A 26943-nucleotide genomic window follows, 5' to 3' on the forward strand; every position below is an offset into this window, starting at 1 on the left:
ACAGTATGTTATAACTCAGTGGGTGGAGGTCTACAGTATGTTATAACTCAGTGGGTGGAGGTCTACAGTATGTTATAACTCAGTGGTGGAGGTCTACAGTATGTTATTACTCAGTGGTGGAGGTCTACAGTATGTTATAACTCAGTGGTGGAGGTCTACAGTATGTTATAACTCAGTGGTGGAGGTCTACAGTATGTTATAACTCAGTGGTGGAGGTCTACAGTATGTTATAACTCAGTGGGTGGAGGTCTACAGTATGTTATAACTCAGTGGGTGGAGGTCTACAGTATGTTATAACTCAGTGGTGGAGGTCTACAGTATGTTATAACTCAGTGGGTGGAGGTCTACAGTATGTTATAACTCAGTGGGTGGAGGTCTACAGTATGTTATAACTCAGTGGGTGGAGGTCTACAGTATGTTATAACTCAGTGGTGGAGGTCTACAGTATGTTATAACTCAGTGGGTGGAGGTCTACAGTATGTTATTACTCAGTGGTGGAGGTCTACAGTATGTTATAACTCAGTGGTGGAGGTCTACAGTATGTTATAACTCAGTGGGTGGAGGTCTACAGTATGTTATAACTCAGTGGGTGGAGGTCTACAGTATGTTATAACTCAGTGGGTGGAGGTCTACAGTATGTTATAACTCAGTGGGTGGAGGTCTACAGTATGTTATAACTCAGTGGTGGAGGTCTACAGTATGTTATAACTCAGTGGTGGAGGTCTACAGTATGTTATAACTCAGTGGTGGAGGTCTACAGTATGTTATAACTCAGTGGTGGAGGTCTACAGTATGTTATAACTCAGTGGTGGAGGTCTACAGTATGTTATAACTCAGTGGGTGGAGGTCTACAGTATGTTATAACTCAGTGGGTGGAGGTCTACAGTATGTTATAACTCAGTGGTGGAGGTCTACAGTATGTTATAACTCAGTGGTGGAGGTCTACAGTATGTTATAACTCAGTGGTGGAGGTCTACAGTATGTTATAACTCAGTGGGTGGAGGTCTACAGTATGTTATAACTCAGTGGTGGAGGTCTACAGTATGTTATAAGACATTTTCCCATGACAAAGTGACCTAGAGCCTTTGGGTGGGGAGGTGGGGCTTTTCTTATGGGAAGTTTCCTACTTAAGAAAAATGAGTAGTGTAGCTGCTAAAACGATTATTTTATAAAGAAAATATTGACATTTTGCCCATATAAATGTTGGCAAAATGGCAACGGTTTCACTGTCTTGACTTTAATACATTTCTATTCACACTGTATCACCCAAAAGGCACAATATTGCAGATGCATTGGTGCCACACAAGAGTCCCCTGCAGAAAACACTTTAATAATTAATAACGTTTTAATAATGTTTAAATTTTGCCCGGGTTATTGTGCAAGTGAAATAGGGCCAGTAAGTACTGGGTGGCCAATCTATGATGTCAGTACTATGGTACTTGGAAGCTAGCTAGTCTACTCTACATCGCAAAGCAGTGTTGATTTCGTCGTCTAAAACTATTATGAAAAATTTTCGATTACAAAAGGTAAATAAAAACCAAGCTATGATTGTTTGTTTGAACTCGGGGGTTGCACTCGGAAAACAGCTCTGCGCTGTGAGCTTGTAGATTGGCTATTTTCAGCATACAACCAAGTGTACAATTTGCCATTACGACGCCAAATCTTTTTTGTTGACAAAATCAACTGTCGTTTTAGTCGACTAAAATCTTATATTTAGTCGATTACAACTGCACTAAGACTTTTGTGATTACTAAAAGTAAAATATGACTAAAACTAAATGGAATTTTATACCAGACTATGACTATTTCAAAATTGGCTGTCAAAATCAACACTGCTGTGCACCATCTTCTAAATTTAGAAGACGCCAAATTACGTCACGGTTGGCCTTGATCGGACTCTCTCTGATTTATTCAGGGTATTTATGTCCAGGTCCTGACCGTGCTTGCTGGGTATCATTCTTCTGGGTTTTATTTTTGGCTTCACTACACTGCCTGTCATTGCATGCTGGCTGTAGTAAGAGGTGCAATATTGCAGGATTGCAGCTGAATGATTAATTGCTACATAGGCCTGGAAATTAGGTTAAATATTTTGTTTGGGGAGCTCTTTTCCATATTTGCTAGTAATATCTAGTATATAGTGTGTGTGTGTGTGTGTGTGTGTGTGTGTGTGTGTGTGTGTGTGTGTGTGTGTGTGTGTGTGTGTGTGTGTGTGTGTGTGTGTGCACGGCTGCACGCACGAGGCAAGGTTAGTTTATATTTGTCTGTGGTTTAGAGTTTATTTGCTAGAACAGCTCATGCAGAGAGGATACCATTATGCCACGGGCTGAAAACACTGTCTCCCCCTACAGCAAGTTCTGTGTGTGTGTGTGTGTGTGTGTGAGAGAGGGAAGGAAAGAGAACGGTCTCATGTGAGACTTCAACTACGCATTAGCACCTCGCTGACAGGCAGTTGAGTAGGGTGCGTCTTCGGTTTGCTTGTCCTCAGTCCTTGTGTGTGTTGTTTTTATTTTATTTTACATTTAACAGTCTTTTTTTTTTGTGCAAAGCCAGCTCTCAACTGAGGTAAGACATGATTTGTAAATGGTGACTATAAACTGTCACGTTAAAGTAGTAGTAACTGTTTCAACATGTTTTTCGTACCAACACGTTTCTCTGAGTGTGAGGTCCTCCTCAAACTCTACAGCTGTACACGCTCGGTTCACGTTTGTGGTTTTCCAATTATGGTGAATCACTGAATCATACATTACATCCACATGTTTTAGCACACACGTGTGTATGTGCTAACATGTTTTAATGCCCTGTTGTGGGACATGCAGCCACGGCAAGATGGATGCAGGTTAGAATTTATGTGAGGTTAGGGAGCGGATGTGTTCACTTTCCTGTTTGATTTATAGGTTAGTTTTAGTGCGTTGTGGGGTGTCTCTGAGCCGTGCTGGGCCTGGAAACTTGAGATCCCCATGTATAGTGTGTGTGTGTGTGTGTTCCATGCTGTCTTGCATAAAAGACAGGTAGGTACTCATTAAATGCCATTTTGTAGTCTGGTGTGTCTGGTTTCAGAGTAGTCTCGACGTAGCCAGCCAACGTTTCCACAATCTCCGAATGATATAGAGTCTGGAACTACACCTTTGATGATTTAGATTTTTACTTCCGCTTTTTTGCTTGCTCATGATCAGACATTCCGTTCTCCAGTCTGTATGACGGAAGTCACGGAAGCATTTGAAAATTGCTAGAGGCAACCGTTTGGCAACGCGAGACTACACTACGAGCAGACACTAAACAGTAGAATTAACTGCTGTACAGCCTGCCTGTAAACGACAAAACAAATATGTTTTTTACATGATTAATTGACTCGATCTAATGGCAAGACTCTTTCTTTCTTCTGTCTCTCCCTTCCATCAGGGTCAGAGGTCAATCCGAGCCACAGCAACATGTCCGAGTCAGTCAAGCCCCTCCACCCCCACCCGCAGGGTAAAGGGGACAAGCACCATGCAGGCACTGACTTCAGCTACGTGGGCATCGACGCCATCCTGGAGCAGATGAGGAGGAAGGCCATGAAGCAGGGCTTTGAGCTCAACATCATGGTTGTGGGTGAGTTAGACAACCGTTTCCCCAAACAGTGAGTCAGAGCGTTTGTTGTTGTTGTGTCGGAGCGTTGCGGTTACATTTTACATACACAAAAGTTTAAACCAAAAAATGAATCAGAACTTTTTGGCAATTAAAATAAATTCCAACATTTTTCTTAAGTATTTCCTAAAACCAAATCATTTCTATAAATACATTAAAAAAAGTTGTGAAAATATCAGCTAACAAGGTCACAACGCGACCAGTTTGGGTCCCAGGCATTTCTCTTTTGGGTCTTGGGTCAAAAAGTTTGGGGAACCACTGAGTTGGAGACATTCAGTCAATCTGTCTGTCTTGTAACTCACTCACTCACTCACTCACTCACTCACTCACTCACTCACCCACTTACATGCATATATCCTATAACATTGTGTTGCTGGGGATATTGGCAAACACTGGTGAAAACACTGTAATGACTGTATTGGGTGCACAGGGTTGTGACAAGTATCAAAACAAATGGAACCCCATGCACTCACGGATCAATAGTCTTCTATTTATTGAGGGCAACAACGAAAGTGCTTCAGCTAAAAGCCATTAGTTGTTACCCTTAATATATAAAAGGCTATTGATCTCTGAGTGCTAGTATTCTGTTTGTTTTGATATTAGCAAACGGTGCAACAGGAAATCCATCAATAATGTTAATCTTGCCAAGTTCGAAAAAGTCTATTCACAAACAGTAAATTCAAATTTACTGTTTAAACACTACCATGTGAAAAATGTGTTTGCACACCCGTTAACATACATACTTGTCCCTCAAGTGTTACTGCATGCTGAGAACCAGTCAGCACAGTCGCTCGCACGCACACGCGCACGCACACACACATACACACACACACACACACATGCACACGCACAATACACATGGTACACAGTACTTTCAGATCCCTGAGTGACATAACCTATTGAGCGACTACAGTATGTTCTTTTGCCGCACACAGAGATACAATTTACTCCACGAAGGCCTGTTGAAAGATCCTAGCAACATCTCCATTAGACACCAAAGCCTCTGTGTTTATGTTTGGGTCACGGGGTACCATGGCGGTAGTTAGTGGTACTGTAGAATGCAGTCCGTTTGATTTCATTGCCCTGCGGGACAATGTTTCGTACACACGGCTATGTTAGATGGCATGTCAGCACGGCTCTAAAAGAGAGTTTCCACAGCTTGACAAACCAGAGTGTGTTACATAATGGCTGGCATCGTACGGCACAAGAAGAGTCTGATTTATGGATCTAGGTTAAAAGGCAAGTTTGTTGTGAAATGAATGAAGGATGAACATGTATACTAGAGAGACTCTTTCCAGAAGGCTGACGGTGCAGTATTTATTTTGTGACTGCTTACAGTGTAGTATAATGGTAGAAATGGTACCGTCTGGTGCGCCACCTAAATGAAACGATAGCATTTGGCACTTGGACTCGTTGCTCTGACTCAGATAGCCAATGTCAGTCACTTTTGCCGTCTGTAAACTGTGGCGTACGTCTTTGTATTAACATGTGACCACTTGTATGGCTCAAACACCTGGAAGACAGGTGGAAGCCTCTATGGGGAGGATGATGGTACAGTGTGGTACACTGATATATGCTAATGCTATGTTGTGCAACGACATTCATGCATAGACTAGAGTCGGGTATGTGTCGTGACTCGTGACGCGACAGTTACACTACAATGATTACACTAGAGTTGATCATAAAAAAACAAGAGTGCAATACTGTACAGTCACCAAATTATTTTGAGGGGTCCCCATATTATTAAAAATAATGAAATAATGAAATAAAAAAAGGAAATTAAGAGTTTACATAGACAGTACATGCATAAACTTTCCTTAATGATCTGCTTTCAGTATTTATTTATGATGTATTTTCTCTATTATTAAGGTTATTATTAAGCATTTCCGGCTGTCCCCACCCAAAAACGTTGAACCCCTGGTCTAGACTAGTGATGTTGACTCCATAGATGAATGAAAAACAGCAAAATTATAACAATTGTGGCACTGCCTTAGTGCCATTTCAAAATGTCATGTATGTAATACAATATGTGTATTTCTGTCCTTTCCTGAAAAGTTTCGTTTTTTTGGCTAGGAAAAGCATGTTCCAGGACTCTTGACTCCCTCCTAGAGAGGAGATGGCCACATAGCCAAGTCCTGACAACATTCACATAATATGTGAATGTTCATACTCTGCTGTGAAAAGGTCCCTTGTGGTCTCCTCCATCACATGCATTAGCTTAATCCCTGCCCCTGGCCATCTGACCTTCTGACCCTCACCACACTGCTTGGGCAGAGGGGTGTGTGTTGCGATAGAGATGAAGGGCAGCCCTGGGTGGCATAATGAGGCTGGCAGCTTGGCACAGCTCCACATGCTCCTTGTCAGAGCAGCTGATGGATAGCCACAGGGGAAAGGGATATGGGGGGGGGGGGGGGGGTGTCATTTGGGGCTGGAGTGGAGGAATGGTATAGACCGGAGAGGAGCCAACCAAACAAAGAGGCTTGGAAGGTGTGTGAGTGTGGGAGGGCGGGTGCACGCAGGTTTGTGTGTGGTCTGCGTACATCTGCCCTTTGTGGCTCCCCACAGCAGGCTCATTTGACCTCTACATCTGTTGTCATGTCATGCAGATCCAGTAGATCCTAATGGATTCAGGTCCTAATGGATTTGTTTCCCAACCTGGTGTCCAGGCGGAGGCCGCACACACTGGGGTCACGCCAAAGATCATGAATGGGTTCTTGTTTGGAGGTAGTGCAACATTTTAAACATGGTGTACACAATTATAACTTGCTTTCATCAAGCTGTACGTTCTCAGTGTGATGTCAGTCCAACTTGTCATACAGAATCTACAGTGTTATTCTGTAACTTTATCATGGCTAACTTCCACATGTAACATCATTGTCCAGTACAGTAACTTTACACTTTACCACATTCAACCTGGCAGACTATACTGTACAAGTGTATAGCAAATGTATAAAATGAGTGTAATACTAGGTGTGCCTCTGATCGTGTGTGTGTGTGTGTGTGTGTGTGTGTGTGTGTGTGTGTGTGTGTGTGTGTGTGTGTGTGTGTGTGTGTGTGTGTGTGTGTGTGTGTGTGTGTGTGTGTGTGTGTGTGTGTGTGTGTGTGTGTGTGTGTTCTGAGCAGGTCAAAGTGGCCTGGGGAAGTCGACTCTGGTGAACACCCTATTTAAGTCCAAAGTGAGCCGGAAGTCGATGCAAACGGATGCTGAGGAGAGGATTCCAAAGACCATCGAGATCAAGTCCATCAGTCACGGTTGGCCTAAATGCATATTCACAACAACAATGAAATCCTCAGTGATAATGTAACTAATAATTACACTTAAAAATCGCACCAATGCAACTAGTCCTTCCAACAAAACAGTTTTAAAGTCCACCGGTTGCAAGTACCGTAGTTGCATGTTGCATGGAAAGTCATTGATGCGGTTTGGGTTTAAGTCGGAGTTAAATGAACAAGATCATCTAATGATTTTCAGTAAATACACAGCATGAATTTTAGATAGCCCACCCCTTAGGCGCAACACCGTAACAATTGTTTATTGTTTATTTTATTTCTGTGTAGACATTGAAGAGAAAGGTGTACGCATGAAGCTAAGAGTAATCGATACTCCCGGCTTCGGGGACCAGATCAACAATGAGAACTGGTGAGTTATAATAACTGTCTCGCCCCTGCTGATATTTATCATTTAGTTACAGTATGCATGCCAAAAGTTGTTTATACATTGGTTACATCATTCAGAGTAATTCAGAGTCCCATTATTTATTGTACACAATGTAATAATGGTTAAGCCCTGTACAGCTTCATTCAGACCTGGAAGTATGAGAGCGAACCATAAATGGCAAGGCAAAGTGTGTGTGTGTGTGTGTGTGTGTGTGTGTGTGTGTGTGTGTGTGTGTGTGTGTGTGTGTGTGTGTGTGTGTGTGTGTGTGTGTGTGTGTGTGTGTGTGTGTGACTGTGTGTGTGTGACTGTGTGTGTGTGACTGTGTGTGTGTGACTGTGTGTGTGACTGTGTGTGTGTGTGTGTGTGTGTGTGTGTGTGTGTGTGTGTGTGTGTGATCTTGTAAATTCACTGCGTCCCTTACTCTAACGTACTGTATGATAGAATGAAAAACGAATGGGGTTCTAGTATAGCTTACCAGCCCAAAATGTCTTTATGGCGCAACAATAATTTCCTAACTGATTCATAAATAATATATCTATACATTTTAGTTTGTTTTGTTTTGAAGAGACAATACTAATGTTTGTGATCTGAAATGTTTGAATTTTAGTCTAGTGTTAGTCAACTAAATATAAGATTTGATGTTGTCGACTAAAATGTATTTTGGTGGGCCTCGATTGTGTCGTAATGACTGATTTTACACTTGGTTGCAAGCTACACCCGAACATAGAATTACTTCTCCACTAGTCCCTCCATAACATTTCAGTCTAGTTTCTTTTTTTCAATGACGAAATTGTCAGTATATTTAGTCATAGTTTTAGTTATCATAGCTTTTTTTCTTCTTGAGTGATGAAACCACTCCTATAGACGGCTATGTGTGTGTGTGTGTGTGTGTGTGTGTGTGTGTGTGTGTGTGTGTGTGTGTGTGTGTGTGTGTGTGTGTGTGTGTGTCTGTGTCCCTGGGTCTGTCCCTGTGTCCTAGAAAATAGCGTTATAGCGTTTGTTCACCACCAAGTGTCACTGTTGCACAGCCTAACACACAGACACACACAGGCCAGGGAGGAGGGCTTGTACAGTACAGTACAGTACAGTACAGTACAGTACAGTACAGTACAGTACAGTACAGTACAGTACAGTACAGTACAGCACAGCACCACTCACTTCAGACGGGTCTGATTTCTATTTGGTTTTCCTCAGTGGAGAAAAGGTAGTCGACATTGGTCTTCGTCATAGTTTTAGACAACAACATGAACAGTGAAAATGAGTACCGTACCTATATGTTAATCGTGAATAAGCTCTCCCCCATGTGTCCTCTGTCTGGCAGCTGGCAGCCAATCATGAAGTTCATCAACGACCAGTATGAGGAGTACCTTCAGGAGGAGATCAACATCAACAGGAAGAAGAGGATCCCAGACTCCAGGGTTCACTGCTGCATTTATTTTATACCACCTACTGGACACTGGTGGGTTAGCAAACCTAGCACATACACACACACACACACACACACACACACACACACACTGTAGGCCTACACAGATTAATGAAAAACATGTTGACATACTGCTGGTGTAAATCCACACAGAAAGTTGTGTACTGTAGATACACACTCTCTCTCTATCTCTCTCTCTCTCTCTCTCTCTCTCATTTGTTCCCAGTTTACATCATTCCCGCAGTTTCTCCCACAGACATGGACTGGGTCAGCTGGGAATCTCCCTTGTCTTTCTTGAGCTTGTTAACCACTTCCCTCTCCATCTATCTATCTTCCCCCCCCCTCACGCTGTCTTTGGACCGCATGTGGAACCCATCGTGTCCTCTGAGACACTGAGGTATCACTTTAAGAGTCAGGTTTCACAGAGAGAGAAGCAGTCTTTTCACTACATGTAGTTGGCTTGGGAACAGTACGCTATTGTGTGGTCAAGGTGCTGTAGGAGGCACATACTGTATTAGGTCTGACGCTGAACAGGAGGTAGTGCAGTGGTGAACTCACTGTTAAAAGTATACAGCGCAAATGGCTTTATTTTTTTCTTTCAGTATTCTAATCGATTTCATAGTTTATACTACACTACTACTTACCTAATTGAACTAGTAGTTTAACTACATACCTGTATTTAACCATGTTCAACCTGCCATCCCTATTTGGGGCAGAAATGTTACAAATGGCAAAAATAGCAGATCTATAAGCTTACAAAGCATGGTGATGCATTGTGAGCTTGCTATTTTCGCTACTTCTGCACACAAGTTCCAGAATTTCTAAAGTTGAGCTGTAAGGCCAGATCGCACCAATGCAACTAGTCGCAACTCCTTGCAACAAAGCGGTTTAAAGGCCAGTCCGACTCCTCACCAATGCAACTCCGATCAACTGCCATTGGGGATAATGGTTACAAGTAGGCCTACTGTAGTTGTAGTTGGATGTTACAATGAGTTGCATTGGTGTGGACTGGACTAAGCGATTTTTTAGAAGAGGATAAATTGCAATTAGACTTTATGCAAAATCAGACCAGTAGTGGTCCTAACCATCCACAAGATTAACTTTTCTCAATAGAAGACTATGAAGACCAACCTCTGCAGTGGTGTTAATTTTATTGCGTAAACATACTCTACCATACAGATTGGTCAAATTAATGTTATATGTTAAATGTTATTAATGTTAGATTGCAAAGTGTTCGCCGATTAGCTCCACCATCAAACCTTAATTTTATTTTTGAGGGGCGATAGGCCCTCCTATGTCCAGCTTTTAGTGTGTGTGCAAACACAAACTTTGTCCTACAAACATTGACAGCGAAGGGCCAATTTTGAGTGTTTGTGAGGACGCAACTTGTGATTGGCTGGAATGAGATGATGTACAGCAGGGATGTCAAACTCAAATACACGGTGGGTCAAAATAAAGAAATTGGTAGAAGTCGATGGCCGGACTGTGTTTTAACACACAGGCACCGCGGTCAGGAGGACGTCCCAGGCAAATAGCAAAAAAGTAAATGCATTTAAAACTGAAAATGCATTATTATTAATCTCAGTTTCCAGTTCCATGATCCTCACAAAGCAGGACTTGTAGTATTATAGTGGTCCGTGCAATATACCAGAGGGCCAGTTCTAATACTAATTCAATATCATCCCGCGGGCCAAAGATAATTCATTCACGGGCCTGATTTGGCCCCCGGGCCTTGAGTTTGACATATATGATGTACAGTATGATTAGAGCGCCTCTCACTTCACACGGGTGTGATATATATATATATATATATATATATATATATATATATATATATATATATACTTTTTTTATTTATTTAGAGTAGCCAACTATTTTTTACCCTCCTTTCTCCACAATGATGTTGTTATGCCAATCAATTCCTCCCCACACACACATTACTGTGTTGTCACTACCTGCCAGTGAGGAGCCCCCACCAGGAGGACGTACGGTAGAGCCTTTGTCCTACTCCTACCGCCTGACACTCCCTGCTGACAGGCTCTGCTCCCTGCAGCCCGTAGGAATACATGCAGTAACAAATGTCACCCTCCCTGCCCAGCTTCCCTCACCTGAACATTGGCCAATTGCGTTCGCACAACCGCCTGACGAAGCCGGATGCACCGCGGTGGATTCAAAGTACCCACAACATCCGTGGTGACGGCCAGGAACTCTACCACTGTGCCACTAGAGCGCCATTCAAGTTCTACATCGCAAGCCAAAAGTAAAACACATAAAAATTAGTTCAAGCAACTTGCTACTAAAGAAATATGCTAAGTAGCTTTGGTTTGGTTCAGCTGTAGTTCAACCTTTTCCAATGTTTAGTAATTTGTTGCTAGGAAAACTAGCTTTCCCCAACAACACTGCTCTCCTCACGTCAACAGTACCCTCTATAATACAGATGTAATTGTCCAGTAGAGATGCAAGATGCATGTCATGGTTGCAGGAATAATGGCACATAGAACACTGGATAATATTGCATTGGAACGTTTATTTAACCATGGGCTGGAAAACCAGAATAGACCACTGACAAGAGTTGGCTACCAGTACATTTTAATTGGCCTGAATTGAAGGGCCTAGCAGAAAAGGAAAAGTTCAGCCCTTGGTTGTAATGGATACTAAAAGAGAATGAGATCAATAGATTACATGCAACAATGTCCGCACAAGATTTGCTAGAATAACAACGAAATAACAGTCTTTAGGGGAATGAAGATTGTCTGTCAACAGGACACAACCCTGTGCACTGTATCTCGACATTGTGCATGTCTCTCTTTAAACACCCCCAGGTGGAGGCGATTTAGCTCATTTTCATTTTGCTCAGGAGGCACCCTTACCTAATGCCTATATAATATAAACCACACTGCTGCTGCTGCCTCATGAGTGATTAGGGTCATTTTCTCCAAGATGAATCTGTAATTTGTCACATTTATCAATAGTGATGAGGGCTGTGTCCTTACGTGCACTGTAGGACAAGACGGATAGACTTACACACACACACACACAAACAGCAAAGTTGGACTTTGTACAAGTGTCTGCACACGTATGCAACTACGCATGCAGCTAGGATAGAAAGTCTGAGATGTCTGAATATACAGTAGATTTGCAGGCACACACACACACACACACACACACACAGTGTCTCACACACACACTCAGCAACAAATGTCTCCTTGCACTTTTATGCAACGGGTCATATTTCATTGGACCAGTAACTCAACAGTTGTCCACTTCAGCATTCCTCCGCAGGGCATTCGGGGGACGAGTGGTGCATGGTGTGTGTGTGTGTGAGAGCATGTCCCACTGTTTGACAGACCCCCTCATCATCTCCTCATATCACTCCAGCTGCTTCTTGTGTGTGTGTGTGTGTGTGTGTGTGTGTGTGTGTGTGTGTGTGTGTGTGTGTGTGTGTGTGTGTGTGTTGTTGAGAGCCCTGTTTGTTCAGTTCATTAGTTTGATCAAGCGCTGCTGTGTGTGTGTCACATAACATGATCCAAACCCCTCTCGGCCCTCTCTCTCTCCCTGCCAAATGGTTATGCTTTCCTCACTTAGCCCCCCTCACCCCTCTGTTTAGCCTGACGTGCCCTCTCTAAGCACGCTACAGCTATATGTTACATCCCCTTTGCGGGTACACACATGTAACAGATACCTAGACGCATATATGCACAAATATTATCTACTGACGGTACAGGTGTAAGACTGGAAGTAATGTTTTCCTTAACGCTACCCAGAACGTCAAGGTCAACATGGACATACTGTAGATATGAGCTGTGGACTCATTTACATTGCAAGGGCTAGTGTTGAGATCTGACACCCAGTGCTTTAGAGGATAGATTATTAAGAGTTGGACAGACTCGCATCCACATGCACCACACACACACACACACACACACACACACACACACACACACACACACACACACAGCGGGACACGCACACAAGCAGACAGACTAAATCCTTGTCCTTGTGCTCTGCAGCACTCGGTCATACATTTGATCTTCCCATTGAATTGAGACTGGCTCATGGTCTACAGAGAGTAGGACGAGAGAATAGTCATTCTGAAAGGCCAAAAAAAGCTTCCTCCGTTATTCTCTTTCTCCTTAGCCACCCCCCTACCCCTTTTTTTCATTTCTCACACAAACATCTCGATTTGAAACAAGGGCCTGTTACCAATTACACGGACACAATAAATGCCAAAGCCATGCTTGTGGACAGCTCCCTGCGTCTTCACCATAATGGCTACCATCAAACAAACCGGCAGGGAAAAGATGGTGATATATTCAGTAACACTGGTAGCCCATGTCAGCTAATATCAGTACAGATATCGGGTTTTATAGTATGTGGCTTTTTGTTTTGATTCATGAAGGCATTGGCCTATTTTACATGTCGGTATTTTGCTCCAGGGTATCTTATGTTGTGTGTGTGTGTGTGTGGTTTGAGATATGTAGTGCTCAACATAGGCACTCTTTTTTTTTTTTCATATTTCAGTCAACCGCACTATTAACTTCTTAGGTTGTCCTCCTTGTTTCTTTGGTTACGATGAGAACAAGGGATCTGTCCAGACAGCCATTTTCTTCCACAGTGATGCTTTCAGAGAATATTCCATGAAGATTTGTAGATACATGGCTTCCATTTCCGCTTTTAAAACGCTTGACCTTAACCTTTTCGTGCGGGAGCATTATCTTATTACCACGCGTGTGCATGCACGAGTGTGCATGCTTGCGTTGCACATGGTTTGTGCATGTTGTTCATGCAGAAGAACACATATGACCCGGGTGTGTGTGTGTGTGTGTGTGTGCGGCTGTGCGCACTCGTGCATATGATGTATGACTCGGATGCACCTGAATTCACATGTAGTTGCATCTGTTCACATCAAATGCAGTCAAATACCATGTCACACACGCACACTTAACATGTGTTTTGACATAGACCCCCTCCTCCCCCGCCCCACGACTAGCACTTTTTAGAGAGCAGTGAGAACGGGTACTTTGTGGAAACTGGACCACTAGTAGTACAGGCTTCGGTAATTCTAGTTATTTTTCATTGTATGTGATTTTTTTTTTTAACCACAGACAATCAAAGATGACTGCCATTACTGGAGAAAAGGGGATCTGCACCAAATTTAAGATTTCAATCTAGCGCATGTTACTAGCTCGGTGTTCAAGCCCCCTGTTGTGTCTCGCCTTCCTTTTCCATGTTATGCTGTGGTTATATAGGTCATGAAAAAGCAAAACGGCCTAAAGGGTTGGCAACATGAATTTTTCTAGTTAAAATTGTGAGTCCTGTTGCTAATCGCTGGTATCCGTGTTATAAAAGCAATAATAGTGTATTATTGCTTTTATAGCCAGGATTAACCATGATCATACAGGCAGATAATGTGACACGGTCAATGTTATAGGCAGTGGTGGAAAGTAACTAAGTACTTTTGTAGCTTGTAGATCTGCTATTTTCAAAAGATATATATTTTCTTTTTCATTTGAGATTTTTTTTTAACTTTTTGTACTTTATGTACATTTTGATATCAATACTTTTGTACTTTTACTCGAGTACATTTTGAATTCAGGACTTTTACTTGTAACGGAGTAGCTCTACATTGAAGAATTGATACTTTTACTTAAGTAAAACAATTGAGTACTTTTTCCACCACTGGTTATAAACGGTGTGTAGTCATGGAATTGCAATCAGAAGATAATCTGAATTAATCTAAGGAATACGAATAGACCAAGATTGCCCCCTAGTGGTTACTCTGTGTCACAACCTTCCTAACTCAGAAAACCCAAGAGGGTGTGATGTTTCACTCTCCTCCAATAGCCCCAGTATTGTCTTTAATAGCATCAGATACGCATACAGTAGTACTGAAAGATATTTCAACAACAAGAGGGGGGAGAAAGTCCTTTCCCTGGTTTGTTGTACTGGCTCAGTAGGCGCCAGTGTTGATTTCGTCGACTAAAACTAAGACGAAAATTGTTCGTTGACTACCTTTTTCCACTGATGAAATATATTGGAAACTAAATGAAAACTAAGCTGTGATGACTAAGACTAAATATACTGACAATTTTCGTCAACAAATACAAACTAGACGGGAAGGGACTAGTGGACAAGAAGTCATTTTACAATTGGTTGTCACAACGTGTCGTGAGCTTGTAGATCTGCTATTTTCAGCAAGTGTAAAACCAGTCATTACGACGGCATCATCATAATATAATGACATATAATGTCATTATATGATGACATGTAATGATATAATTACATTTGCATATGAATGGAGCTGATATGGAAAGAGTCACAGAGTATGAATATCTTGGTATTTGGATTGATGAGAGACTTACTTTTAAACACCATGTAGAGGTCCTTGCTCGTAAATTGCGACAGGAAATTGGCTTTTTGTATAGAAATAAGGCCAGCTTTCCTGTCATTAGCAGAAAGAGGGTAGTTGAGACAGTGTTCCTGTCTGTCTTGGATTATGGAGACATTATCTATAGACATGCAGCAGCATCCACTCTTAAATCCCTAGACTCTGTTTATCACTCATTGATTAGATCTATTACGGGTCATAGCTATGGTACTCACCACTGTATCTTATATAACAAGTTTGGATGGTCCTCCCTGACAGAGAGACGAGAACTGCTTTGGCACCTGATCTTGTATATTTACGTAAAAGCATACAAAACATAACTACAATCTGTAAGAATTAAGCAGAAGCAAACGAATACAACCATAATGAACTGTAAGGAGTTGACCTAACGGTTTGTTGTACTGTGTGTCCTCTGCAGTCTGAGGCCCCTGGATGTTGAGTTCATGAGACGTCTCAGTAAGGTTGTCAACATCGTACCTGTCATCGCCAAAGCTGACACACTCACTCTAGAGGAGAGGGATTTCTTCAAACAGACGGTGAGGTGTGTGTGTGTGTGTGTGTGTGTGTGCTGGATTTCTGGGTGGTACAAATGTGAATATTGTTGCTGTATATGCTCCATTTCTTTTTTTTTTTTTACATTTTGTGTTTTTTCGTAAATGAATGCCCTGCTGCCTACTTGATCACACTACCACGTCACTCAAAAGTAGCAGATCTACGTGCGTTTTGAGCTTGTCCGTCTGCTACTTTTGATGCTTTTGAATCCTGAAAAGTACATTTTGGACGGTTTCCACCGGACAGAGACGATTATGCTCTGTGTGTGTCTGCATTTGCATTTCATACATGTGTTTGCTTGCACTCAACCCATTACCTTCCCAGCTGTAACAGACTGCTGAAGGTCTTTAAATTGAGCTTAAAATACAGAATACATAACATGTTTACAGGCTGAATAGTGAGCAGGAAAGCACGCACGCATGCGCTCTCTCACACTCTCTGGTTGGTACCATGTAAAGCAGTGCCAGACATCACAAACAAAAGACATCTGGATAAAGCCACGGTGCACCCATCCTGGGAAGTGGCATGTCGTCTTAATAGCCATAACACGTCGAAAGTCATGTTTGGTTCAGAAGGAAGCATTTAAGACCCTTTTTTATGTATTTATTTACAGTACAGCGTTTCAGAAGGGGAAACTTCTGCCCAATGGAGCACACTAGCCCGTCATTACCCAGTGGTATAATAACCACTTAAACCCTATATGGTTGACCGGAGTTCCTCAGGGCCCATTACTAGTAGCCTTTCGGTTTTCTCTCTGCATTATATATCTTTGCTGAAAATTGCTGATTGACAGACTCACAACGCGCGGTTTTCCCTAGAATACAGATGTTTGTGTTTATCCCATTAAATCCGGGAAAGCAACTGTGTCATTTTAGATTTTAGTGTTGGCTGTTCAAAAGTCAATAGCCAGATACAAGCTTGTACATCTGCTATTTTTGAAAAACATATTTCTTGAAAGTGTGAGAACTACTGATTTAGAAGACATTTGTAGAATCGGCCTCAGGTCTTAAGTGAATAAAGACCTCATGCAGAAGTGCAAGGACAGGAAGTTCAGCAGCGAAGACACACCTAGTGACTTGTCTTTGTACAGTAATTATAACACAGTTGATGTTCCCAATAGTAGCATTACGATAAACAACTGCTATGCTGGTTTTTGGGCGACCTTCCTAAAGTTTGTATTTTAAATTGTGGGTGAATTTACTCAGTTAATATGTCCATGAAGCAGATGTTTTGGACTGTTAAAGGTTCTGCTGTCCAGCCCGCAAAAATGGACAAGAATTCAACAAAGCCACATGGTTTTTCAAATCCATGTAAAAAATCACACCCGTGTGAACTGAGTGGTGCAACTCCCCCCTCTCCTCCCCTTGTATCTCCATGTTTCAGCTTTTGTAATTTGATGACGTACAACATTGTTGCACAAAATGAAGGTGGTGTGTGTCTATAGTGTAGCCTATATGTGCCTGTGTGTCTGTCTGTGGGTTTTATTTATTTATAAAAAAATGTCGTTTGGCAACAACACACAACTCCATGAGGGGAAGACCACCACAATCCTTCGTTCCTATCGCTCGATTCGTATCTCTCGCTTCATGGTTCTGGACTCGTGTGGCAGCTTTATTAATTCTAGAGTTGAGAAAGCACGCTGGGCAGAGTGGGCGCTTTGACTACCGTTTCCCTCGACGACGGCAACGCCGTCCTGTAAGAACAAAATTGGGAGTGGACCAAAGCCAGGCAGAGAATGTGAGCCACGGGCTTATAGCAGTGTTGCTTTGGTTGGCCACACACGCTATGTAGGGCCCTGAAGATTATTGACTTAAAAAACCTCCTGCCAAACTTTTGTTTTTTCATTGCTGTTCCTCTGCTTGCAAGTGGACGTGAAAGGAATCAGAGTTATTTTATTTTATTAGAGGTCTGCCCCATGTCTGTCCAGCTGTGTGTCTCTGCTCATGTTCCCCTTGCTGACCGTTGATTTGTGGCTTCTTTTCTTTTGTCTTTGTTTTTGGTTAAATGTCATCCTATATAATGTAACCCTGTCCCTGAGAAAGTTTCCAGGGATAAACAATAATGCCTTTGATCGCGGAACCAAATCGTCAAAGTAGTAATTGTGAGGCAGAACAGTCATTCATTTAGAGCACATCACTCCAGAAAAAAGGCCATTTGCCTCTTTCTGTGATGCTCTTGTCTGTAAATAAGTCATTATAAAGACATAGTGGATATAGGGCGGCCATTTTTATAAGCCATAACTATGTCTGGCTGTGTTTTCGTAGTGGTGGTTAACCTCCACATTATCTCCATGTCAAGGGGATTAGGAGTCGCTTAGCATCGGCACCGCCAGCCCCAACAGCATGACAGTGTTTATTGAAGTCGTTGAGTGGGCTAGTGGCCTCTGTTCAATAACAGGGTCCTCTATCCTTCCCAACTTAGATGTCTGTGTCACTGTGTGTATACAGTACATGATTTCAATAATGGCAGCTGTGTGTGCGTGTGTGCATGCATGTGTGCGTGCGTGTGAGAGAGGCATTGACTTGGTATTTGGCTTTAAGCCAGCACTGAGATGGTGAGATGATGAATGAAGAAAGGCTTTGGTCCTGATTGATTGTTACAGTGTGTGTCTGAGCAACTTCCCTTCCTCTGTCTCCAAGAGTGATTATAGCAACCTTTGTATTGTGGGTGATATGGAGTTGTTATGGTTTGTTATGGACAAACATTAAACCTGTGTATAGGAGGGGCTAGCGTCCCTCAAAAATCAAATCAAGTTGGCAAGCGTCCAGATAAGAAAGACTGGCATGGCTAAAAATCTCTTTAGCCCTATATACCTCATAGTACTCAAGAAATAACGTGTTGCACTGAGATGCATTGTGAGTTTGCAGATCAGCTGTTTTTTGAAAATGTTCCCAAAATAGGGGCACTATGGCTAAATGTTGTCAAATGTATCCATTATCCCCATGCAGATTAGGGAAGAGCTGAGAGCCAATGGAATCGACGTGTACCCTCAGAAGGAGTTTGACGAGGATGCAGAGGACAGGATGATCAATGACAAAATCAGGGTGAGTTCAATGTAAACCACCACAGTATGATGGCCACACACATACCATTAGTGTATCATAATAATTGTAACAAAATAATTAAACTTAATTCTCAGTACACACCCAGCCCCCTTCAGAGATGAACGACTAACGCAGGACCTGACAACAAAGCTTGTGTTTGTGTGCGTGTGTGTGTGTGTGTGTCTGTGTCATACTCGCTCAACAGGAGATGATCCCTTTTGCTGTGGTGGGAAGCGACCAGGAGTACCAGGTCAACGGAAAGCGAATTCTGGGCAGGAAAACAAAGTGGGGCACCATAGAGGGTAAAACACCTACACTTTACACACACGTGCACACACAGACACGCACACACACAGTCACACGTGCAGGCGCGCACACACAGGCACACACGCATACACACAGGCACACACGTGCACACACAAAGGCACACAGTCACACACAGGCACAAACGGGCACAGCTGGTCATGGATTTTCCTACCAAACAGACAATGGAAAACGGGTCACCGTTTCCGATCAGATTTACCTTTGCCTGACTTACAGTACTGATCCCAGATTAAACATCATGTGCAAATGCAGCTACTGCTGCCAGCATATGTTCGAGTCCAGTCAGCTGAGTTAAAGCGTCTGTCGTTATACAACCGTGCATGTGTTTATCATGTCCATGTTTGATTGGCTGTATCTGGAGAGATTTAAGAGACAGTAGGGGGGGGATTTACTGAACCGTCTGTGGTTATGATATAATGCGGGCAGACGTGTCAGTGAGCTCACCACACACACACACACACACACACACACACACACACACACACACACACACACACACACACAGACACAGACACAGACACAGACACAGACACAACTAGAACTGCACTCTGTCGAGTGCATACTTGCTTGTTGCACACTAGTAGGCCATAAATGGCCAACTAGTGCGCAAGCAGAGCGCGCAAGTACTTTCGACCGCTGTAAACTGTCAAATCTCAGTATATCTGTGAAGGAAGGTTTGAAATGTATAATTATTAGGTGTAACTATTTGCTACCTACCTACTTTATGCATATAAACACCTAGTATTATTAAGTATGGTTCAAGTTTCTATCTATATAAGAAATACAGTTTTATCGATATATTCTAGATCCCTTTTTAGTTTTTCAAAGAAAAATATATCATTGATATGTGATGAAAAAAAAGGTATATAAACTGAATTAAAATATATTATACAGTATAATTATTTATTATTTATTGTAAATTGTCAATTGTTTTAAATGTATTTCATCTTGGACTATAGTGATATTAATACTAAATATATATCTTAGGCCAGCAATAAAGAAGGTAAATTTCCCCTTTATTGTCAATGCGTTTACTAAACAAACTAAAGACAAACATTAAACCTGTGTATAGGAGGGGCTAGCGTCCCTCAAAAATCAAATCAAGTTGGCAATCGTCCAGATAAGAAAGACTGGCATGGCTAAAAATCTCTTTAGCCCTATATACCTCATAGTACTCAGTTCTTTAGGTCAATGTCAGTGTCAGTGTCTGAAAGTATACTGTATATATTCTCTTTGTAGAATAGAACTTTGTCCTATAACTTCACGCTCTATGGTCTGACCTGCTCAGTGGTTCTTAGGCCAGTTCTTTAGGTCAATGGTCCCCTCTGAAAGTATATAGATTCCTGTCAGTGTCTGAAAGTATACTGTAATATATCTTCTCTAGAATAGAACTTTGTCCTATAACTTCACGCTCTATGGTCTGACCTGCTCAGTGGTTCTTAGGCCAGTTCTTTAGGTCAGTGGTCCCCTCTGAAAGTATATATATCTTCTCTCTCTAGAATAAAACTTTTTGCAAATATACTTATATATACTTAGATATATACTTAGTTTTTACACACTACACTAACGTTAAGCTTTATGGTTAGCTTTTTGACACTATTGTTACTTTTATACACCCCAGAAACATAATGTTGTATTACTTACGTCATTACTTTGTATTACTTTGCTATTTTATTTTACTGATTATGTATATAGTATACGTATGACTAGCTCTAAATGATGACGTAAGACATACGTATACATATACATATAATATATAGAGTATGTAGTTGTAAGTTGATTAGCGGTATACTGTGGTTACTTTGCGCCAAAAAACGTGCCAGCCGACCCGCCACTTGATGCGTATGCAAATAAAACAGCAGATTTGTGCCTGGTTTGCTGGGACCAGATTACACAAATGACCAGCAGATGTCCCAGCAGATCAGGCACAATTTGCTATTTTATTTTTACTGATTATGTATATAGTATACGTATGACTAACTCTAAATGAAGACGTAAGACATACGTATACATATACATATACTATATAGAGTATGTAGTTGTAAGTTGATTAGCGGTATACTGTGGTTACTTTGCGCCAAAAACCGTGACAGCCAACCCGCCATTTGATGCGTATGCAAATAAAACAGCAGATTTGTGCCTGGTTTGCTGGGACCAGATTACACAAATGACCATATTTCTTACGTCATCATTGAGAGCTAGTCATACATATACACACCACGTACTCTGGTCCCAGCAGATCAGGCACAATTTGCTATTTTATTTTACTGATTATGTATATAGTATACGTATGACTAGCTCTAAATGATGACGTAAGACATACGTATACATATACATAATAGTGTATGTAGTTGTAAGTTGATTAGCGGTATACTGTGGTTACTTTGCGCCAAAAAACGTGACAGCCAACCCGCCATTTGATGCGTATGCAAATAAAACAGCAGATTTGTGCCTGGTTTGCTGGGACCAGATTACACAAATGACCATATTTCTTACGTCATCATTGAGAGCTAGTCATAAATATACACATCACATACTCTGGTCCCAGCAGATCAGGCACAATTTGCTATTTTATTTTACTGATTATGTATATAGTATACGTATGACTAGCTCTAAATGATGACGTAAGACATATGGTCATTTATGTAATCTGGTCCCAGCAAACCAGGCACGGATTTGCTGTTTTTTTTGCATACACATCAAATGGCGGGTTGGCTGTCACGGTGAACGAAGACCGGGCGAAATTATTACTTGCGCGCTCTGCTTGCGCAAGTAAATATACACACACACACACACACACACACTGTCGGTAACTTTTTATACAGAGTCTTAAGTTGGTAGGACTGTGCTGAGCGCTCGTGCTGCCAAGAAGATAGGTGGGGGGGGGGGGGGGTGGTTAGGGGTGTCCTTGCCTCATCTAGGGATGAGTGGAGTGTGTTTTCCTACGCCGAAGGGTATGGTTGCGCGGGTAGCCAGGGAACGATTGGAAGGGCAAACAGCGGTGCTTGTGGATGTCTGGACAGAGGAATGTCGTGAAGTCTGGAGCACTGGATCCTCCTTCACAGAATATGCACTTGACCCATCTTGAGCCCTCCTTTTTTATATCTGTTGCACACCGTTTCTTTCTTTTTTTCCTGCTGTATTATAGATTGCATTATCAAATACATTTGAAGTGAATTAATACATGAATTAATTAAAATGTTAGCTGTAGGCTGTTGTAGATGTAGGCTATAGCCTACTTGCTGTCGTACGTGACATGTATCCTATGAACTGCACAGAAGCTTGTGTCTTGCAACTGCTAAAAGTCTAATTGTAATCCTCCAGGGAGGGTAAACGTACACACAGGAAAAAAGATTCTTATGGAGTATACCACGCAATTGTTCTGAACGTGTGGTCCCCAGGAGTATTTGAAGGCGTTCCGACTATCAATAAATGATTGATAGTCGGGATTGGGAACTAAATGGACACTGAGATTTTACATGGAAATGGTTCCATTTGTGCAAAAAATAACATTTACAGTGAAGTTTTGGGCTTTCAGAGATAAAGCAAATAACAAATGGGGTTAGTGGCCTAATGCATAGAAAACTCTGAGTATAAATGGAATATATTTGTTCGTCCGACATATATTCTTTTCACGTACACTGTACAATATGTTGAAAATGTGTGGGAAATGTAGTGTTCTCTGGCTGAGGGAACAATGGCTCCTTTCTAGCAAGCCTAGGAAGTGGTTCACACAGGCAATGAGGTGAGAGGAGGAGGGATTTGGGCTTGTCATCACTGACAATAAAATAAGCCACAGAGGAATCCTCTGGATGTGTAGTTGTTAAAACAAGGTCTCTGTTACAACTGGGCAAAGGACATTTCATTTCATCCAGTTAAATTAACACTGAAGAAGTGTGTGCGTCTGTGCGTGCGTGTGTGTGCAGAGAGTGAGAGGGGTAGAGATATGAGGTTGGACAGGGTATAGGTTAATTTGGAGTAAGAGACTTGTGTATTTCAGCCTATAGCTAACTATGTATGCATATACATAATACACAGTTTATGTTTCAGGGTCTCTCAATGTGTCCTGGACTCCTGGTGGTTGAGTTTCTTTTTGCTAGTTAACTGAGGAGTGCTCTCCCTCTCTCCGCCAGTGCCGCCACTAATCAACACTCCCAGACCCAGCTGTTACCCTGCTCTCCTCCTCTCCCTAACGCTCGAGGAGAATTTAATTTCCTGCCCTTGGATTTCAAAGCGTTGCATAAATAGTATTCCTTTTTTTAACGTTTATGGACTTGACATAATCTATAATTCAAACACGTGTTTGCCCTACCAGAGGGAGGCACCGGCAGCTTGTCACAGGGACTTAGTTAAAATGTCTCATTTACGTTCTTCAATGTAGGGGTGGGGGCGGGCGGCGGTTGAGATGTATTAAATTACTGGGAAGTGGAAGAAGGTATTATCTTGACTTAAGAAAATTGCTGCAGATGTCAAGTTGGAGAATGTCCTTCAGCTGACTTTAGTACAAATCTGCCACCTGGTGGTGGGAGATGGAAGTGTGTTGGTTGGGGTATTCAAGTGTGTTGGTGGGGTATGCAGTGAAGGATGGTTTCATTGCAGTGTGCAATATCAAGTGGTGTATGTGCTTACTGTTCTGAACAGGTGTTTCTCCTTTTATATATTAAATCAAAGGCAATAACATGTGCCTGTTATGCATGCATTATGTCCTAAATGTGGAGATTATGTGGAGGTTTTCTTTCATATAGTTTAATTTGACAAAGGTTCCTTTCTCTTTTTTTGCAGTTGAGAATATTGCACACTGTGAGTTTGCTTACCTTCGAGACCTTCTCATCAGGTAAGTTTAACATCTTGTTATAGAATATAGAATTCTTAGGTGCTAATGGCTTTGTTTCTGATGGTTTCACTGGGAGTCTAGTCCTCAAAGTCCTAGTCCTGCAAAGCAGATCTGTGTTTTTATTGTTTAACCGCTAAACCTGGATGACACTTAAAACTAAAACTAATGTAAGTTGTCTTGCAAGGAAGATCCTCATTTATATGATCTGTTTATCTATACTTTGTGTGGAAATGGCCATAATACACCCAATAAAGCATAACAAATTCATGTTTTGTTTTGTTTCACACATTAGGCAATCATGTATTAAAGGGAAATGTCACCCTTTTTGCAAAAGATATATGTTAATGATGTTTAGAAGATTTAGATCACTTTCCTGGGGGTCTTTGTGTGTAATATGTGGTTTTAGATATTTTGGATTTTAGCAGTGAGCCCAGTGTCTCTGGTGTCATGGACACTGGGCTCACTAACTTCCTGGACTACATGTTGTCTCAGTAAGCCAGCCCTCCCCTATCCACAAGGAGGATAGGTGCACCAAAGCATTATGGGAATTTCGGTCCTCTAACAATGTGCCCTGAATTTTATTTTCAGAACACACATGCAGAACATCAAGGACATCACAGGCAGCATCCACTACGAGATGTACAGAGTTCGCCGGTTAAATGAGTCCAATGCCGACCCCAACTCTCAGCCGCCCACTGGCCAGCCTAGTGGTCCTCCCAAGGCTAATGGTCAGCCCAATGCAGTTCCCAGTGTGCAAGCCAACGGGGTTGCTGCTCTGTCCCACGAGATGTAGAGTGATCTGTGTGCGTGGGCCAGATAACCGAGTCGTAATATCAGAAAATGGAACAAATGCAAAGGTTTCAGTCTGCTTCATACTAGTGTGATTACATGTGAATGCATATTGTACATGCTCCCACATCCATCTTCATACACGCGCACACATACATACATACACACACACACACACACACACACACCGTTGCTATAAACTGCCTGAATCACAGCTTTTCAAAGTGTTGAAGTTGCATACACCAAATCATGCTAGATGTGTACAAAAAGCGGGAGATCCTCATTTGACCAAGAGCTGGAACCTATCGAGCCAGGTGATCAAAATGAAGTATGGCACATCAGACGATAATAGATTGAAGTCAAACGAGTAGGTATTTCAGTGACTTCTATTTTGTCTTGTCGTGTATAGTAATGTGTAGATGCTAGAGTCGGCTATCTAGTTTAGTCTTATAGTATTATGGAGGGAGAGAAGACATCGACACATCTGCACTGCAAAATAAAACACAAACATCTGCAGTGTGGAGCAGCTGTTAAAAATGACAAACCCCGTTCTCTGTTATGTTTTTTTTAACGACCCAAATCCCCTTTTACGTAATGCCAATATGTTGTGTTGTATCAGCCTCAGTCCTACTGTGCATTTTACATGGCTCATTTACTATTGTATTTTTATTGCTGTTGTAAAATTGTGTTGTTGATTATGAGGATGGGGTGAATGTGTGGAGCTGCCATGCCATTGCATTCAAACATTCTCATTCTCAATCAATTTTCTGTAAACCAAATGTATTTTTTTGTTGTTCTAAAAGAGAAGCACATACAGAATAGATTTATGGGTAAGTATTTATGTGTACTTTTTCGTGTAATCAAATTCATTTCAGTAATGATTTTACAACCATGGACTTTTCAAAGAATCTTTCAGGTCTTACAGTAAATAGTGATGGTGTTCGGGCAGCGTATTTTGTTTTATTCATTCATATAATATACTGTATTCTTAAAGGCTAGGCTACAATGTAAATAGCTTCCAAGGACCTTTCCTCCTAGTAAAGTTCCATAAGTAGCCTGTACCGGTCATTGATATATTAAAACTTGTATGAATGAATGATTGCAATGTGATGAATCCATCCAATTAATAGTTATAATATTCTTAATCCTATGGTGTTACTTTAGAAGAGGGTGAACCTTTTACCACTGAGTGTATGGATTTGTGCCGCCAAAAACCACCACCTTTAAGTTTATATTTGGGTTGATATGTTTCAGGAAATAGTGTTTCATTCAATCATTCCGCCGACACTCGCGCACAAAAACGGGTTTAAAAAGCAAGATTCAAAAGCCAAGAAAGATGATTATTGTGGTCTCTGACTTAAAGAAAATTACTAATGGGATTACAGTTTGTTTACTGTTGTATAGTTTTGTGTAATTTGTTATGGTATTATAGAATAAGGTTTATCTTTGGTATATCTCAAAGAAATAAAGATCGATATTTTTATTGTTAGCAGTTTGTCGTCTTCATTGCAAACTCTTTTGATTTTCTTTGCATTATTATTGGCAGATTGCCATGTAGCCAGAAAAACGGAACGGTCCATGATTATACAATAGTTTGTATGCTGGTCTAGAACAGTGATTCTCAAATTCTCAAACTCAAGGGCCCCCAAATTGATAGCCTATGCATTTTGCTGCAGGCATCAATCTTAAAGGATTGTATGCCAGGCACCCCCCATAAGCAAAGTTAAATGTTTTTGTGACCTCATTTTTCTCGTATTTTTATGCTACTGCATAAGCCTATTAGGCTACAGTTAACACATTTTTCTTGGGACCACCTGGAACCCCTCCAAGGACTACTGAGGGCCCTGTGCCCCACTTTAAAAACCACATGTCTAGAGCAGTGGTTCACAAACTTGTTAGCTTAAAACCCAAAAGAGAGAGACATTTTGCATGGTACCCAAACTAGAGAAAATAGCAGATCTACAAGCTCACTTGTCGCTTTACGCTGCCGGTGTCGTGAGCTTGTAGATCAGCTATAGGCCCTATTCACTTTTTTTGAGTGGTGCAACCACTCCTACAACCAGCAATGTCTGTACACCTATGTGTTCACCTATGTATGTGTTCACCAATCACCTATATGTGTTCACCTATGTATGAGCACCAGTAGGGCTGCTGTTGTGCCATGCAGAAACAGAGAGAGAGAGACAGTGCTGCACTGTTGCCTGCTAATGAGAGAGAGAGAGCGAAAGGAGGGGGGGGGGGGACCGGGGGAGAGAGAGGGGAGTTGCACCACTAGGTTCACACCATAGAGTATTAAAAGGATAGA

The 26943-nt window shown here is 41.7% G+C and overlaps 1 protein-coding gene across 8 annotated transcripts in view; it reads left to right on the top strand.

Annotated features, from left to right (window-relative positions):
• LOC310859536 (septin-9-like) overlaps nucleotides 1-26127 on the top strand; it is a gene marked incomplete at its 5' end in the record, with an annotated part of 89724 nt that extends 63597 nt beyond the window's left edge. For 7 of the 8 annotated variants that reach the window (XM_083766122.1, XM_083766124.1, XM_083766125.1 and 4 more), the window contains 9 exons: nucleotides 3399-3587; nucleotides 6747-6875; nucleotides 7182-7263; nucleotides 8603-8740; nucleotides 15514-15631; nucleotides 18596-18691; nucleotides 18897-18993; nucleotides 23798-23849; nucleotides 24438-26127. In XM_083766122.1, coding sequence (XP_083622248.1) covers nucleotides 3399-3587; nucleotides 6747-6875; nucleotides 7182-7263; nucleotides 8603-8740; nucleotides 15514-15631; nucleotides 18596-18691; nucleotides 18897-18993; nucleotides 23798-23849; nucleotides 24438-24642 — 1106 coding nt within the window. In that variant the 3' untranslated portion in view covers nucleotides 24643-26127. Of the gene's footprint in view, nucleotides 1-2422; nucleotides 2562-3398; nucleotides 3588-6746; nucleotides 6876-7181; nucleotides 7264-8602; nucleotides 8741-15513; nucleotides 15632-18595; nucleotides 18692-18896; nucleotides 18994-23797; nucleotides 23850-24437 lie in introns of those variants that run through there. The other variant, XM_083766127.1, reaches the window with a different exon arrangement.
• Between the last annotated feature and the right edge of the window lie 816 nt (nucleotides 26128-26943).

Source organism: Protomyctophum parallelum (genome assembly GCF_964188405.1).
Source record: "Protomyctophum parallelum genome assembly, chromosome: 5".
Classification (NCBI taxonomy): domain Eukaryota; kingdom Metazoa; phylum Chordata; class Actinopteri; order Myctophiformes; family Myctophidae; genus Protomyctophum; species Protomyctophum parallelum.